Below are 18,902 nucleotides of genomic sequence, written 5' to 3'. Positions count from 1 at the left end.
GTTTTCCCTGCAGACTTACACTCTGCTTTGGCACAAATCAAGCTGGCCGTCGGGTAACTGAAAGAGCGCAGGATGGCACCGATGGCCAAGCTTAAGTCCTCGTTGCTAGGATACAGCGTCACTGAGGCAAAGCGCAGATATGGCAAGCGCGGAGTCTCCTCTGGACCAATCTTGATGTGAGGGATCTGAGAGGAATAGACAAGAATAAGGAGGAAGATTTAGAAGAATAGATTGTGGGATTGACTAGCATGGGGGTTTCCATGGCTGATGCCAATATCTAAAGCAGCAGTTTTCAATCTTGGTCTCAGGGGACCAACAGCACTGTACATTTTGTACGTCTCTCTTTTTTAACACCGCTGATTCAGAACAACAGCTGGTTAAGAAGCAGCTCCATTAACAAACCTGAGCATGTGACGTTTTAAAATAAATTCAAATAGAAAACAGCCATTTTAAATTCTAATAAGATTTCACACTTTTACATTGTTTTATTAAATAGATGCAGCTATGTTGCGCATAAGAATCTTCTTTAAAAAAAAAAAAAAATTTGATTGGAAAAAAAAATAAAAAATTAATAAAAAAATTAATAAAAAAGTAATCAATACCTTTGTATACAAATGATCTGTTATATATATATATATATATATATATTAGGTGTGTAACGGTACATGTATTCGCACTGAAAAATTTCGGTACGGGTCTTTCGGTTCGGTACGTATGTGTACCAAACAAATCATTCCATTTTTTTCAGGAAATTCGGACAATACATGCCGTTTTGGCACTCTTTCATTTACCTCAGGCAAGTCATCAGTGTCTACAGCTCGTTATTTGCTAGAGAAATGAAGTCTAGAGAAGAGCATTTTGAGTAATATTAGACTATATACTTCATTATATTTTACTTTACCTGTTAGTGATGTCTTAATATTTTTGCTAATGCAGGCTATGTTTAAATAAATATTTTATGAAACAAGTTATGACAGCCACTGTGTAAATGATTATATTTCAACAACAGATAGAAATTGTATAATTTCAATATTAATTTTAAAACTGCATTATGTGCAATTTACATGTTTGCATACAAATTTAAAAAAATAAATAATAATTGAATTTAAGTTTGGGCTCTGTTGTTAATTGTAACCTTAATGTAAAAGGGCTCCCTATAGCAGAAGTATATTTTTATCCCTAAGAACATTTTTATTTGAATGTAATTTATTTAAAGAAAAAGCAATTTGTTCAGTAAAACATTGTTTAATATATATATATATATATATAATGGTGAGTATAAATGTGAACAATGACAATAGGGCTGTGCGAAGATTCAGATTTTCAATTCAGAAGTTCAATTCAGAACTTAAAAAGTCTTTTAAATTTGAAGTGAATTGAGCTACCAGACAGAATGTTGAATGTTGCAATTTAAATTAAAAGAAGTAGAATTAAAATTCTAAGCATTTCATATAACTGCAATTTGTACTATAAAATCAAAGTTTGGCTAGAATTTAGACTTCAAATGTTTGCTTAAATACTTGTTTAAAAGTTTAACAAATAGTTTAAAACGTCTTGAGGCCTGAAGGATTTATAGGCCTTACAGACAGAAGGACAGAATGACTGATAGTCAGATCGTTGGACGATTGCAGGGCTGGATTGGTAATCGGGCATACCGGGCATTTTCCCGGTGGGCCGACGCACTTAAGGGGCCGACAGAATGTTTTTTTTTCTTCGAGGACCATCACGCAGAGACAGCGAGCAGCCAGTGGCCCATTGTTTTGTCTCCTGTATTGACAGATTAAACCATCCAATCACAATGCGCTATAGACGGAGCGATGAAGTATTTTGCTCCGCCGATATAAAGATCGCATCACCCCAACTTCTTCCTCGTCGGCATTTCCCACGTTTTCACAGCAGCATTATCAAGATCAGGCTTGCTCTGCGGTGAGTGATGCCGGTCAAAGAGCAAGGCAGGAGGAGAAGAAGAGAGTAGTTGAATCGGTAAAGTGCTTGATAGGGACTCGCAACGGAGGCAGGCATCTAACCTATCCTAATGTGTGCGCGCGCCATGAGTGTAGAATACGTAAACACTTTTTAATAAAACATAAATTTGTCCAAAGCGATTTTTTGGCCAAGTCAAGTCAAGTGTGTTCATAGAGGTTTCCATGGGCCAATGCGAATAAAGCTAGATTTAAATTAAAAAAGACACGATATTGTCGGACCTGACGTTTTATTCTTATCCAAAACAAGATGTGATATGAGTGTGATACATAGGCTACATACATACACTACCAGTCAACATTTTTTGAGCAGTAAGAAAGATCCAATAGAAAGATCAAAAGATCAGCATTTATCTGAAATAAAAAGCTTTTGTAACATTATACATATACCATTAAAATGCTTGGAGTCAGTATAATTTGAAATGATAGAAATTAATACTTTTATTTAGCAAGGATGCTTTAAATTGATCAAAAGTGACGATAAAGACATTTATAATGTTACAAAAAATGTATATTTCAGATATATGCTGTTCTTCTGAACTTTATATTCATCAAATAAACCTGAAAAAATTCTACTCCGCTGTTTTCAACATAATAATAATAATAATAATAAATGTTTTTTGAGCAGCAAATCAGAATATTTGAATGATTTCTGAAGGATCATGTGACTGGAGTAATGATGCTAAAAATTCAGCTTTGAAAAAAATCGCAGGAATAAATTACATTTGAAAACATATTCAAATAGAAAACAGTTATTTTAAATAGTAAAAATATTTCACGATATTACTGCTTTTGCTGTATTTTGGATCAAATAAATGCAGGCTTGGTGAGCAGAAGAGAATTCTTTAAAAAACATAAAAAATCTTACTGTTCAAAAACTATATATATATATATAAGTGGTGGTGGGCCGCCTGGACCAAAAAATGCCAGGGCCGATTTTTTTGTTCCAGTCCAGCCCTGGACGATTGTCATTTCCAGGTTTCAATTATATTGAAAATTTGAGATTAAAAGTGCTGACCACACTGTATAAATATTATGCAATTTAATAACAGTAAATTAGGTGTACACAAAATGACTAAAATTAAATGCACATTCACACATTCATTTATTAAATTGTTAATTGCCTGATTGGGCACCAAAACGGCCAGATATCGGCCAATTAATCATCCTGGCTGACTGGCTGATCTATCTCTAACCATGAGGAAGGAGAAGAGAGAGAAAATATGGGAAAATAGGTCAGAGGGGGAGATGCTTTTCAAGCAGCAAAGCAAAGGCATGCAAGAAATAATGGCCTGTGGCTCAGGAGCAGTGCACATTTATCATTTCAAGAAATGCTCTCACAGACACATACGAAACGCACTTCCTTTCATTCTCACCTCTTTTTCCCCACATATATGACTGACGGTGGATCCGGAAGCGGGACTAGAGGCAGGACCAATGACAGAGACCACTCCCTTTGGCAGGATCTGACACACTGAGAGGGGTAAAGATGTTATTAGAAAGAGACAGATAAATAGAGGTACCATGAGAGAGAGAGAGAGCGGGGTGATAGAGCAAGACAGTGACTGAATGAGAAAGGGACAGGGTAGAGAGAGATAAACAATGCAGCGGGCAGAGAAAAAGCCAACGTCTTGGACACCGTCCAGTTCTGTGTCCTGTTCCTAGATGATATATCAAATTAGGAGTCAATGCAAAGCTCTTTTTGATTAATTACATCAATAAGCACAACACAGATTTATGCTCTGCCTACAGGAGATTGCTGCTCTAATTCTACACAAGAATGAGGGAGAGAGAGCACACAGGGTGTACATTTAGATGAAAAGATTTTTTTTTCTTGCTTGCTTTTCAACTGTGTTGCATTGAAATGTTCAGGGCACTGTGCATGTGTGACATGGGTATGTAATTCATTTTGAATCAAATGAAAATCTTTTATCCTGTTTCATTCACATGCTGTGAGAGTGTATTATTATTATTATCAGAGTGTATTATTTTTTTTTTCTTTCTTTACCCCATGTTCTTGGTTTTATTGTGTACACTTCAGCAGTACATGTTATTCTAAAGAAAAAAAAATGTTTTTATCAAAATGTAATCACTTTCTCCAATGAAAATAATGTTAATCAACAGGCTTAAAAACATTAAAGAAAAAAATGTAAGCATTACTTTAAATCCAGGATTTAATCTTGCCAATAGTTAATTTAAATTTGGTTACAATAACAGGGTGAGCAGAAGAGAATTCTTTAAAAAACATAAAAAATCTTACTGTTCAAAAACTATATATACAGTATATATATATAAGTGGTGGTGGGCCGCCTGGACCAAAAAATGCCACAAGGACGATTGTCATTTCCAGGTTTCAATTATATTGAAAATTTGAGATTAAAAGTGCTGACCACACTGTATAAATATTATGCAATTTAATAACAGTAAATTAGGTGTACACAAAATGACTAAAATTAAATGCACATTCATTTTATGCAATATTAAATTGTTAATTGCCTGAGTGGGCACCAAAACGGCCAGATATCGGCCAATTAATCATCCTGGCTGATATATCACTCTACAGTATCTCTCACCGTAAGAGGAGAGAGAAAATACGGGAAATTAGGTCAGAGGAGGAGATTCTTTTCAAGCAGCAAAGCAAAGGCACACAGGAAATAATGTCCCGTGGCTGAGGAGCAGTGTAAATTTATCATTTCAAGAAATGCTCTCACAGACACATATACGCAAACGCACTTCCTTTCATTCTCACCTCTTTTTCCCCACATATATGACTGACGGTGGATCCGGAAGCAGGACTAGAGGCAGGACCAATGACAGACACCACTCCCTTTGGCAGGATCTGACACACTGAGAGGGGTAAAGATGTTATTAGAAAGAGACAGATAAATAGAGGTACCGTGAGAGAGAGATAGAGAGCGGGGTGATAGAGCAAGACAGTGACTGAATGAGAAAGGGACAGGGTAGAGAGAGATAAACAATGCAGCGGGCAGAGAAAAAGCCAACGTCTTGGACACCGTCCAGTTCTGTGTCCTGTTCCTAGATGATATATCAAATTAGGAGTCAATGCAAAGCTCTTTTTGATTAATTACATCAATAAGCACAACACAGATTTATGCTCTGCCTACAGGAGATTGCTGCTCTAATTCTACACAAGAACGAGGGAGAGAGAGCACACAGGGTGTATATTTAGATGAAAAGATTTTTTTTCTTGCTTGCTTTTGAACTGTGTTGCATTGAAATGTTCAGGGCACTGTGCATGTGTGACATGGGTATGTAATTCATTTCGCATCAAATGAAAATCTTTTATCCTGTTACATTCACATGCTGTGAGTGTGTGTTATCGGTCCATTTCAGTCCAATGGTTAAAGCAAACTTGAATTAAAAATTGACACTATTTTTTTCTTTCTTTAGCCGTGTTCTTGGCTTTTTTGTGCACTCCTCAGCAGTACATGTTCTAAAGAAAAAAAAAGTTTTTCATCAAAATGTAATAACTTTCTCCAATGAAAAAGATTAAAGAAAAAATGTAAGCATTGCTTCAAATTACTGTTGCAGGAAATCAGCATTAAATCTTGCCAGTAGGTAATTTAAATTTGTTTACAATAACAGTATAATATAATAATTTAACTATTAATTATTAACTATTGATAATAATTAATATATTAATTAAATATACATTTGAAAAATAAATCATCCATACTTGACCTTAAACCTTGGCTTTCTATTCACAAAGCATCCTCTAAACTCCATTCTGTTATGGAAGGCCCATTTATTAATACAGTCAAATAATTGGAAAGTAAAAATAATAATAATAATTTTGTAGATGGGTCAATATCACGATAGAGTGCCTTTCAACCCTCACAATACTTAAAAATTGTTGTTATAATTTCCCATTTGCTTTATGTCATGTCATAAATAGTAGACACTCAAGTACTATAGAAACATATTAGCTGAGCTCCCACACATTTCTTTTTAGATACTTGTGGGCCATTATTCGAAGCATAAACCATAATATACTGTCCACCCTGTCATGGACATATATTATACTGTTAAATACATATTTATTGCAATATTAAGATACAAGTTATATTTTCTGAAAGGTATGATGTCCCTTTCCTAAAAAGGGGTTATTTGTTTGCTTTCAAATTATAAATACATAAAATATTTAATGTAAACCATGTGTTTTTAAAGAAACTCATGAGAAAACTGTGAATTCTTTAAAAAACATAAAAAATCTTACTGTTCAAAAACTATATATATATATATAAGTGGTGGTGGGCCGCCTGGACCAAAAAATGCCAGGGCCGATTTTTTTGTTCCAGTCCAGCCCTGGACGATTGTCATTTCCAGGTTTCAATTATATTGAAAATTTGAGATTAAAAGTGCTGACCACACTGTATAAATATTATGCAATTTAATAACAGTAAATTAGGTGTACACAAAATGACTAAAATTAAATGCACATTCATTTTATGCAATATTAAATTGTTAATTGCCTGATTGGGCACCAAAACGGCCAGATATCGGCCAATTAATCATCCTGGCTGATATATCACTCTACAGTATCTCTCACCGTAAGAGGAGAGAGAAAATACGGGAAATTAGGTCAGAGGAGGAGATTCTTTTCAAGCAGCAAAGCAAAGGCACACAGGAAATAATGTCCCGTGGCTGAGGAGCAGTGTAAATTTATCATTTCAAGAAATGCTCTCACAGACACATATACGCAAACGCACTTCCTTTCATTCTCACCTCTTTTTCCCCACATATATGACTGACGGTGGATCCGGAAGCAGGACTAGAGGCAGGACCAATGACAGACACCACTCCCTTTGGCAGGATCTGACACACTGAGAGGGGTAAAGATGTTATTAGAAAGAGACAGATAAATAGAGGTACCGTGAGAGAGAGATAGAGAGCGGGGTGATAGAGCAAGACAGTGACTGAATGAGAAAGGGACAGGGTAGAGAGAGATAAACAATGCAGCGGGCAGAGAAAAAGCCAACGTCTTGGACACCGTCCAGTTCTGTGTCCTGTTCCTAGATGATATATCAAATTAGGAGTCAATGCAAAGCTCTTTTTGATTAATTACATCAATAAGCACAACACAGATTTATGCTCTGCCTACAGGAGATTGCTGCTCTAATTCTACACAAGAACGAGGGAGAGAGAGCACACAGGGTGTATATTTAGATGAAAAGATTTTTTTTCTTGCTTGCTTTTGAACTGTGTTGCATTGAAATGTTCAGGGCACTGTGCATGTGTGACATGGGTATGTAATTCATTTCGCATCAAATGAAAATCTTTTATCCTGTTACATTCACATGCTGTGAGTGTGTGTTATCGGTCCATTTCAGTCCAATGGTTAAAGCAAACTTGAATTAAAAATTGACACTATTTTTTTCTTTCTTTAGCCGTGTTCTTGGCTTTTTTGTGCACTCCTCAGCAGTACATGTTCTAAAGAAAAAAAAAGTTTTTCATCAAAATGTAATAACTTTCTCCAATGAAAAAGATTAAAGAAAAAATGTAAGCATTGCTTCAAATTACTGTTGCAGGAAATCAGCATTAAATCTTGCCAGTAGGTAATTTAAATTTGTTTACAATAACAGTATAATATAATAATTTAACTATTAATTATTAACTATTGATAATAATTAATATATTAATTAAATATACATTTGAAAAATAAATCATCCATACTTGACCTTAAACCTTGGCTTTCTATTCACAAAGCATCCTCTAAACTCCATTCTGTTATGGAAGGCCCATTTATTAATACAGTCAAATAATTGGAAAGTAAAAATAATAATAATAATTTTGTAGATGGGTCAATATCACGATAGAGTGCCTTTCAACCCTCACAATACTTAAAAATTGTTGTTATAATTTCCCATTTGCTTTATGTCATGTCATAAATAGTAGACACTCAAGTACTATAGAAACATATTAGCTGAGCTCCCACACATTTCTTTTTAGATACTTGTGGGCCATTATTCGAAGCATAAACCATAATATACTGTCCACCCTGTCATGGACATATATTATACTGTTAAATACATATTTATTGCAATATTAAGATACAAGTTATATTTTCTGAAAGGTATGATGTCCCTTTCCTAAAAAGGGGTTATTTGTTTGCTTTCAAATTATAAATACATAAAATATTTAATGTAAACCATGTGTTTTTAAAGAAACTCATGAGAAAACTGTGATATTTGGATGCAGTTTTTTGTTTGCATGTTATTGCCCCCACACCTAGCTATTGAACACACTGGATTATATAGATATGATTGAATTATTATTTAAAATATTGTAAAATATCAAGATAACAGGGTGGACCAGCACATGACGGGGTGGACACATAATGTAGAACACACAAAGCATGACAAAATATGACAATTAAAAAATTTTTCAACCTCGAAAAAAATTTAATAATAATAATAAATAATATAATTACATCCTCAATCACATTGATATACCCCCCTCCCCACTCATTTTAGTTTTTAGCAATATTAACTACAAATGAATGCTGTGTGTCCACCCTGTCATGTCTAAGTGCCCAACAGGGTGGGCATTTTGGAACAACAACAGGGTGGACATTTTGGAACAACAACAGGGTGGCTTCAGTTAGCATATTAGCTTACAACAAACTGTGACTAGCTAAATAGTTAGTCTGGTTGTTGAGAATTTGGTATAATTAAACTTACATATTTTGAAAATACTGTATTCTAATCACTTCTGGCATATTTTATGCCGACAGGGTGGACATGTTAAGCTTTGGCAAAGCAAGTAGGCAAACTCATACGAAGAAAATTTGTCAATTGAAAAGTCACCAACTTACTCACCTCGGCCGTTGAAATTCCCGCCACTGAAGAGACAAAAAATCTGTTGTCCTGATGTCACTAAAGGGGATGGCCTTTTCTTAAAGGGGCAGATTCCCAAATACGACAGGGTGGACAACCATTCAATGGACATGGACAAACTCTTCTTTTTTATTAAATAAAAATATCGTTTTTATTACCAAATGATCAATAAACTCAAATTGAGTAATCGCTTATTTAACGAAATATTAATAGGTGAACAAAATTTGTAAATTGTATGATTTGATATATACTAATATCATTCAAATTCAATGAGCAGTGCATGGGACATAGCAAAATAACACACATCCTCTTACACAAAACTAAAAAAAAATATCTTGAAAATGTATCTAAAGAGCCAAGTAATGCTTTTGCTATGAATATAAAAACTTAGCCTAATATAACACACCCTTTCATAGTCATTTTAATGTTAAGTTATCATGGCAAATGAGTTATGTACAGGACAGCAAAAGGCACCCTACAGTGATATTGATCCAGATAACTCAAGATTAAATCTTGCCAATGGGTAATTTATTTCTGGTTAACAAAATTTCCCATTTGCTTTATGTCATGTCATAAATAGTAGACACTCAAGTACCATAGAAACATATTAGCTGAGCTCCCACACATTTCTTTTTAGATAATTGTGGGCCATTATTCGAAGCATAAACCATAATATACTGTCCACCCTGTCATGGACATATATTATACTGTTAAATACATATTTATTGCAATATTAAGATACAAATTATATTTTCTGAAAGGTATGATGTCCCTTTCCTAAAAAGGGGTTATTTGTTTGCTTTCAAATTATAAATACATAAAATATTTAATGTAAACCATGTGTTTTTAAAGAAACTCATGAGAAAACTGTGATATTTGGATGCAGTTTTTTGTTTGCATGTTATTGCCCCCAAACCTAGCTATTGAACACACTGGATTATATAGATATGATTGAATTATTATTTAAAATATTGTAAAATATCAAGATGACAGGGTGGACCAGCACATGACGGGGTGGACACATAATGAACAGGGTGGACCAGCACATGACGGGGTGGACACATAATGTAGAACACACAAAGCATGACAAAATATGACAATTAAAAAAATGTTCAACCTCGAAAAAAATTAAATAATAATAATAAATAATATAATTACATCCTCAATCACATTGATATACCCCCCTCCCCACTCATTTTAGTTTTTAGCAATATTAACTACAAATGAATGCTGTGTGTCCACCCTGTCATGTCTAAGTGCCCAACAGGGTGGGCATTTTGGAACAACAACAGGGTGGACATTTTGGAACAACAACAGGGTGGCTTCAGTTAGCATATTAGCTTACAACAAACTGTGACTAGCTAAATAGTTAGTCTGGTTGTTGAGAATTTGGTATAATTAAACTTACATATTTTGAAAATACTGTATTCTAATCACTTCTGGCATATTTTATGCCGACAGGGTGGACATGTTAAGCTTTGGCAAAGCAAGTAGGCAAACTCATACGAAGAAAATTTGTCAATTGAAAAGTCACCAACTTACTCACCTCGGCCGTTGAAATTCCCGCCACTGAAGAGACAAAAAATCTGTTGTCCTGATGTCACTAAAGGGGATGGCCTTTTCTTAAAGGGGCAGATTCCCAAATACGACAGGGTGGACAACCATTCAATGGACATGGACAAACTCTTCTTTTTTATTAAATAAAAATATCGTTTTTATTACCAAATGATCAATAAACTCAAATTGAGTAATCGCTTATTTAACAAAATATTAATAGGTGAACAAAATTTGTAAATTGTATGATTTGATATATACTAATATCATTCAAATTCAATGAGCAGTGCATGGGACATAGCAAAATAACACACATCCTCTTACACAAAACTAAAAAAAAATATCTTGAAAATGTATCTAAAGAGCCAAGTAATGCTTTTGCTATGAATATAAAAACTTAGCCTAATATAACACACCCTTTCATAGTCATTTTAATGTTAAGTTATCATGGCAAATGAGTTATGTACAGGACAGCAAAAGGCACCCTACAGTGATATTGATCCAGATAACTCAAGATTAAATCTTGCCAATGGGTAATTTATTTCTGGTTAACAAAAAATACAATATAACTGCAAATAACAATACATTACAAAAAGAAGTCCTCTTCTTTTTTATTAAATAAAAATATCGTTTTTATTACCAAATGATCAATAAACTCAAATTGAGTAATCGCTTATTTAACGAAATATTAATAGGTGAACAAAATTTGTAAATTGTATGATTTGATATATACTAATATCATTCAAATTCAATGAGCAGTGCATGGGACATAGCAAAATAACACACATCCTCTTACACAAAACTAAAAAAAAATATCTTGAAAATGTATCTAAAGAGCCAAGTAATGCTTTTGCTATGAATATAAAAACTTAGCCTAATATAACACACCCTTTCATAGTCATTTTAATGTTAAGTTATCATGGCAAATGAGTTATGTACAGGACAGCAAAAGGCACCCTACAGTGATATTGATCCAGATAACTCAAGATTAAATCTTGCCAATGGGTAATTTATTTCTGGTTAACAAAAAATACAATATAACTGCAAATAACAATACATTACAAAAAGAAGTCTTCCAAACTTGACTTTCCATCATCAACCTTGACTTTCCATTCAAAAGCATCCTGTCCCAACCTTCAATTTGTTGTTGTTGTTGCAGGATTTTCATTCAAGCTGTTGAGGTTTCATTCAAAATACTTCATATTACAGAAGTAAAATTGTGAATGCCGTTTGATGTGGGTACCAGTTTGTGCGTGTAGTCGTTTTGTTGGACTCACTTGTGTCTGTAGTCTCATATTGAGAGTCTCTCTGCAGCTCAAAGATGTCGACCTCCACACGGGCTCGCGCCGGGCCCTCCATCACACTGTTGATGTTCTCTCGGGCCAGAGCCAATGCCAACCGCTCTCCACGTCCACACGCTGACTGATCATCTAAAATAGCAGCTGAAGAGGAACAGAAAAAGCTCTGTTTTTTTACCGCTCTGGAATTTAATTGAGTTTTCTGATGTTGACCATTGAAGTTGCGTTTGTTATTGCAAAAAGATGGAGTTACTCATCATGATTGAACAGAAACAAGTTTGCAACGAATGTCGCATGTTGTGATTTTAACTGATTAGATTGTGCTACTGAGCGCATTTTCTTTGGAGGATTGCCAGAGATTAATTGATGCTTTATTGTTCGCAATAATCAAGACGAACATGCTGATGCTTGAAGCAATCAGTCACATGCTGTGAAGCAACAGCCAAGTACAAGCCACTTTGAAAAAGGCTCCTGCTTGAATCCGATAATACTGCCTAATTTCGCCTGAAATCTGCTCTGAACGGATTCAAAATGGATTAATATTATTTTTGATAAATCAACAAAAAAAGAAGCAAAACGATCCTAACATACATATCTGAGATTATTGCTTCACACTCTCTGCTCTGCATAACAGGTGTTTCGTTGAAAAAGATTAGGCCTAGTAGGAGGTCAGTACATCAGAAGATGCGTTTAAAACATTAAATCAAGAACAAGCTTTGTAGTCACTATAAATGTGGGCTTCACTTTGATGCTTGCTGCCTCCATTACAAGAAAAACATTTGGGTTATCAGGAGACTCTACCGCTGCTTATTCCAAGTAAAAAGTGTTTTATTTTTCACATGATCTCTATAGATGAAGCTGGAAGAACTGAGGCAGAATTAGGGTAGAAAGTGGACGAGGTTAGTTCCGCAGTTGCATAGGTGTAGTACTATTACTATTATCCCTGACTATTAACCTTTCCAACACAGTTTGTACTACTGACATGAATGATACCTCAAATTATGTGGCTTTTTGAGGAGATTATCTCAGTAATATACTATTTTCACCAGGTACATGATAAAACAGGCAAGATGATCCCATAGTTTTGACTTGGACCAGTAAAGCAATCACACCCTAGAAACAGAGAGATGATGTGAAGATGCAATTTTGTGTGTTTTGTATCAGGAAGTGGTGGACTCACCCATCCTAACGGCTGCGAGAGCGGGTGCCTGGCTGTGAGAGGACGGGGCCATGGTCAGCAGAAGCAACAGCAGGAGGAGGAAGAGGAGGTGAATCGACAGCAGCAGCGCTGGCAGAGCCGGCATCTTCCACTGCTCCTCATGAAGAAAGGTCGTCTGGCTGCCTGCACCGCCACCTGGAGGGCAGGTATGGATTTATACATGATAAGTCATCCACTGACATACAGAATTAAAGGTGGGGTAAGCGATTTTTCAAAAACGCTTTAGAAAACTGATTCGGACCGAATAGCAAAACAAACTTGTAGCCAATCAGCAGTAAGGGGCGTGTCTACTCATGATGTGGAGGAGAGAGCGTTCGGTAAACAGGACGGACATTCGCCAAGCCAAGTGACAGAAAGATAGAGATGGCGGATAAAAAACAAAAGAGGAAAACGTCTGCAGAACAAAAGAAGGCTTAAGGCAAGAAGTAGGACCCGTGTAAATATCGGATCAGCTTTCCAGCGCTGGAGAGAACTCAAGGAGTGGAAGGCCTGCGACCAGACGCCGGGGTTGCTTTGTTTCTTCTCAATAGGTGAGTAACACTGTGTCTGCCCCGCAACAGCTAGTTGTTGTCTGTCTGTCTAGTCTGTCTGGTACACTGGACGCGACAAAGCGGCCGTTGAAAATCATTTGAAATTTGTGTCAATATGTCATAAATGGAACACAGCAGCAGTTTTCTGTCATGTCATGCCGCATCAAGTGTAGACCATAGATATGTATATATACTGTATATATCTATGGTGTAGACAGTATCACTGATTATAATGAGTTCAATAGTATTTTTACGGTGTAACATTGGTTTTGCTTTGTTTCACAGAACTAATCGTTGCCTGGGTTGCGTACGTATGTGTGGGGCGGAGCTATCAAAATAGGGGCGAGACCCTTTTGGGGTAGGGGCGTGGGTTTTTTTTTGGTGATTTCAAATGTCAACATTGGCTACCAGAAATCGCTTACCCCACCTTTAAGAAAGAAATTAAGGATGCACGGTATTAAAATTCTGTTTGATATCGATAAGCAGGTAATCCTTTTCATGTTATAGCCAGTAACCAATAATGGGCTAAAATTCTATTATGCCTAAATACATACTATTTTGGCTAAATAAAAATTAAATACAAATACAAAAAATATTAAATTGTCATGTTAAATGTTACCAGTGAATTTAGACATCACAACATTATTAATGTACTATATGAAAAATGGAGATTTTTTTAAGATTGCATTAAGAGTGTTACTAAATTTTAGTTTAACTGTTTGATTGATGCTTTTCAAAAAGAGAGATACAAAAGGGAAAAGGGCAGTATCAGCATTTCTTCCGATATGTTAAAGGTACTGCATAGTTCATCAAAAAGGTTTACACCACCCAAAGTTCACCCTCAGGCCATCCAAGATGTAATAGTGAGTAAATTAACAGCAAATTTTCATTTAAGGTTAACTTTCCCTTTAACAGAGAAGACGAAGCAAGGTGAGATCAGACAAAAGTATTTCTCACACTTTGAATCAAGTCAAATATAAAAAAATAATATATATATATATATATATATATATATATATATATATATAAAGAGAGAGAGAGAGAGAGAGAGAGGTCACGTGAAAACAATTCTGCTATATAGCCACCGCACTGAATAATGCATACTATTAAAAAAAATCAGCATACAGTATATAATGCACAACGTGCAGTAAGCAGCTATTATTCCATTCCAAACATAGTCCTTGGTTTTTGTTTAACTTGGCTGTTGTCCACACCACTCTGTCCATGTGTTGCATCACCCACTTAAGCTATTAAAGGCTTCCTCATTGACCATTTTGGTTTGCAAGCAGCACAAACATGTCACTTTTAAACATCATATGCCTGTTTTCTCAATGCCCTTCACTAACACACACAACACGGGTATATATTCCCATCCACACATCAAGAAATGAGATATACCAAAATGCCTGTTACTTGTCCCAGCGCTGTAATATAAGCCATACACAAGATGCTGTGGATATGATGTGATAAAATATTCAGGACTGTTGCCAAAGTGTGCATTGCTGTTTATTAGCACCTGAAAACATATTTGCAGCAGTTGCCATGACTAGCTGAGGTTGTTAACTGGAAACCGAAAACCACATTTTTTAAACGATGGATGATTCAAAATAGTCATTTTGACAGATAAAATATTAAAGTATCTGGTCTATTGTGTTTCTATACTTATCATTGATTCACATAGTAATTCTGGGATGTTATATATTCTACTGAAGAATAACATGAGCTTACTATGAGTGGTTTTCCAAAACTTTTCAGGCAAGGAGGAAAGTGTATGTATGCAAGCATAAAAATAAACAGACCTTTCGATTCAAATGTGTTCAGGTCACTGTAGACCTAAACAGGACTGATATCGGACTAAATTATTACTGTGCATGAATAAAATACCATGTGCGTGATATTTCACATATGCTGCTCACAGATAAAGCAATCTCAGAAGAGGTGTGTAATGCATATGTGGAAAAATGAGCATGTATACGAATAAAACAGTAAAAAAAATTACCAGGGAAATCAAAAATGAACAAAAATAGACCAAGACAGAAATTTTACAACCCAGTCCGTCAAAGTGACGTATAATGATTATTTGTACCGTAACCTCGGCACAGGCCGCATGCAGAGAAGCCGAGAGAATTGAATGCAGCAAGAAGAAACAGACTCAGAAATGGCTTTGGGAGACAAAGAGGAGAGCAAGAAAGATTGAAAGCTTGACGAATGCAGCATAATAGAGCCAAAAAGACTCCGGTCTGCTGTGTGTGTGTGTGCACACGCATGGGCCGCACAAAACAGAGACACAAGTCAACCTAAAGATCAAGAGCCTCATCCCTAAAGCTGCCGTCAATCCTAGGCTGCCTGTGTTTGAGTTTGTCAACAGCTTGATTTGTATTGGCCTTCTCCGGCTCCATGAAGTAAATGTTTATCTTTCCTGCCAATAAGGCCCTTTGAATGCATTCAAATTGAAGTCTGAATGGAACCAAAATGAAGTGAGCGAACCAAAAAGGGAGGAGAGGACAGAAGAAAGACAGCCGGGATGAGATAGAGCGCGAGAGAATGCAGAAATAGAGTGGAGAGAAAGATGAAAGTAAACCGAAGGAGATAGTGAGAGGGGAGAGGGTTGGGAAAAAAAAGAAAGTATTAACACACAAGTAAATACCACATGAGGCGACAGCATGCTGAATGGGCAGAAATTCAAGCTTGGCTGTTTCAGTTATTTAACTGTTAGCTTTCCCGTCTGCCTGCATTGAATTTAACAGTCAAAGTAATTGCCTGCAGGCTCGCCTAATCAATGGAGCTCTGCTTTCACTCTCTATAACAATATATAATGTGTTTAACACATCCTAAGACTGATGCATGGACATTTACACCTTGTTAACCTTTACAAATCTCAACAGTGACCACCATCTTCTTGGCCCAGTGGCCTGGGTTCCAGAAGTCATTTTCCTTTTTTTAATCACATAAGCATTTTTTAAATTTTATATATATATGTGTGTGTGTGTGTGTGTGTGTGTGTGAGACCCTGGCTGTGAGAACCCAGCTAAAGTAATTTTTTATGTACTATTTTCTACATAAAATCATACTTCATAAGGTAAAGAACATTTTGTGAAAATGTAACCTTGATATATTTAATACTGACTGAGGCCATGTCAAAGATTGAAATCATAGTGAAATGAATGGTTGAAATCAAACTTTGATGCGTGTTATCTTATAATTAGATTTTTAGGCTACGTCCACACGAAGCCAGAGCTTTCCCTTTCCAAACTTTTTTCCCCCTCGTCTCAAGAAATATCTGCATCCACACGAAACCACAAAACGATGTAGTATACATGCCAGACCAGTATGTGGAGCTGTAATTCTGCCACAGAGATACACAAAAAACAGAGAAGACGACTTGGACTATGCGCATAAACCTTGTGCACGGTATACAAACGAACATGGAACAATACATTTATTAATCTGTGTTAATGTTAGTTAGTTAAAAGACAATCGTTCAGTGTTTGTTCATGTTGTTGTTGCTGTTACGTGACGTAGCGGTGTCTGACTAGGGGTGAGACGTGGGCTGATGTCGTCATCGTTTCAGAAAATATACGGATTCGCTGTCCACATGAAAACGCAAGGGTGGTGTTTTCAGATTTATCCACTCTGGGACCCAGTTTAATAAAATATCGGTTTCACTCTCCCAAAACGCCGGATCCGTGTGGACGAAACGCCTAAACGAAAAAATTTAAAATTCTTAAAGACATGCAACACTGAGTAAATATGAAAGAATCACTGAATTCTTGAATGATTGGTTTTGCTTCAATATCAATGTATTGTCTAATAAAAAAAGACAGCTATGGTTTTTTATACTTTAAAGTTACCATTGAATTAAAATTTAAGTATTTTGCGTTTAGTATGAATATGTTAGCCTTAAGGTTATCTAAGCTTGTGTGCTCCAAAACAATGCCAAAATCCGCATTTAGACAATATAATCATTCAAAACTTAAAGTCTCTCTCTTTCGCCAATATGGACAATGATTTTTATGACATCACATCACCTTGCACTTCAGCTTTTCAACTTCTCAAACTTTCTGTCCAATCAAATACTCTCTAGAATCCAAAGTGCCCCGCCCCCACACTTTAAATAGACGGTGAAACTACGGCACTTGTTCACAGAATTTGTATTTTCTGGTGAATGGCACGTATGCACTATATAGGGGATAGGGAACAAGTGTAAATATTCCATTGGGGCGAAAGAAGTCTGGTTTTGGGTTGTCATGTCCTTTCTACAGAGAATGCTATATTTTATAGCGATATGGATGAGATTAGCAAGAGAAACTGTTAGATAGACTTGGTATTAGAAACAGCACTGACGAGTAGAAGAAATAACAACGGTGCCATTCACCAATACATTACATACTTTTTAAACTACACATCCTCAGCATGATTATAATCACTGTTTTGCTTTAGTAACAGTTTCATATAGAATCTAAAGGAATAATCTATTAGAATGTGGCTGTTATAAGTTGTCAAATGTGGCTTTACCGAGCTCAATGGCTCCAGCCTAAGCTGATATAAGCTATGGAAAAGGAGGTGGAGCTGCTAAATATATCCCTGCCCTGTCTTCCAATTGCAGTTGAAATTACGTCACCACATAGAATAAAGCTGTGTGTTTCAAGCCACTTCAGTGGACCTTTAACATTAAAACATCCCATATTAACTAGGGATAAACCGATACCACTTTTTCCAGTACTCGCCCGATACCGATACTTTTATTTTTGGTACTTGCCGCTACCGAGTACCGATACCAATATTTTTATTGCATTTGTAATTTTTTTAAATATTGGGTACAGAAACCAAAAGAGTATGTATAATGTTAGTTGGTTAACTTCATTTATCAAATAGAGAGTCAAACCAAAATTTATTCAGACACCTTCAACATTTCTCACATTATCAGTTTATTCGCTATAGTTTAGAAAATGGTAATAAGATATGACAAGAACTCAGAGTTACACTGTGTCAGAACAAATTCAGCTTGATAATGTTAGATAACTTTGATAGAAAGGTATGTAATAGATTACAATCAACCAAAAATTAGACAGCTGTTAGTATGACAGTATTTACACAACTATCAATACTTAGTCGGGCAACCTTTAGCCTTAATGACAGCCTGTAATCTCCTGGGCATGCTGTCATCCAGCTTCATGCAAACCTCAACTTCAGTTTTTTCCCCAGACTCGGTCTGAATAATTTTTGGTCCCAAATTTGTATCAATTTTACTGGTAGTCCACTGTATGAAGAATTTTTGGGTATGATTTGTCAGAGTTTACTTTATTTTGCTATCCTCACTTACATAAATTAACTATAGTGTCCTGCACCAACTAGTAAAAAAAATATCAAAAATTATATCTGGCCTCTGAATAATTTTTGGTTTGACTATATCCTTTGGTTATTTTCACACTTATGCCCATTAAAATGTATTTTACAAGTTT

The 18,902-nt window shown here is 35.7% G+C and overlaps 1 protein-coding gene across 1 annotated transcript in view; it reads right to left on the bottom strand.

The window, feature by feature from the left end:
- LOC107549838 (glutamate receptor ionotropic, kainate 5) overlaps window positions 1-18,902 on the bottom strand; it is a 104,479-nt gene that overhangs the window by 37,554 nt on the left and 48,023 nt on the right. The window contains exons 5-8 of the mRNA XM_016231009.1: window positions 12,872-13,045; window positions 11,671-11,835; window positions 6,729-6,826; window positions 20-185 (exon numbers count right to left, since the gene is read on the bottom strand). Of these exons, the coding sequence (XP_016086495.1) occupies window positions 20-185; window positions 6,729-6,826; window positions 11,671-11,835; window positions 12,872-12,995 (553 nt within the window). The 5' untranslated portion in view covers window positions 12,996-13,045. The remainder of the gene's footprint in view (window positions 1-19; window positions 186-6,728; window positions 6,827-11,670; window positions 11,836-12,871; window positions 13,046-18,902) is intronic.

This window comes from Sinocyclocheilus grahami, unplaced genomic scaffold (genome assembly GCF_001515645.1).
Source record: "Sinocyclocheilus grahami isolate Dianchi unplaced genomic scaffold, SAMN03320097.WGS_v1.1 scaffold382.1, whole genome shotgun sequence".
NCBI classification, from domain to species: domain Eukaryota; kingdom Metazoa; phylum Chordata; class Actinopteri; order Cypriniformes; family Cyprinidae; genus Sinocyclocheilus; species Sinocyclocheilus grahami.
Note: the sequence above shows the minus strand (reverse complement) of the source record. Positions and strands in the feature narration are given on the sequence as shown.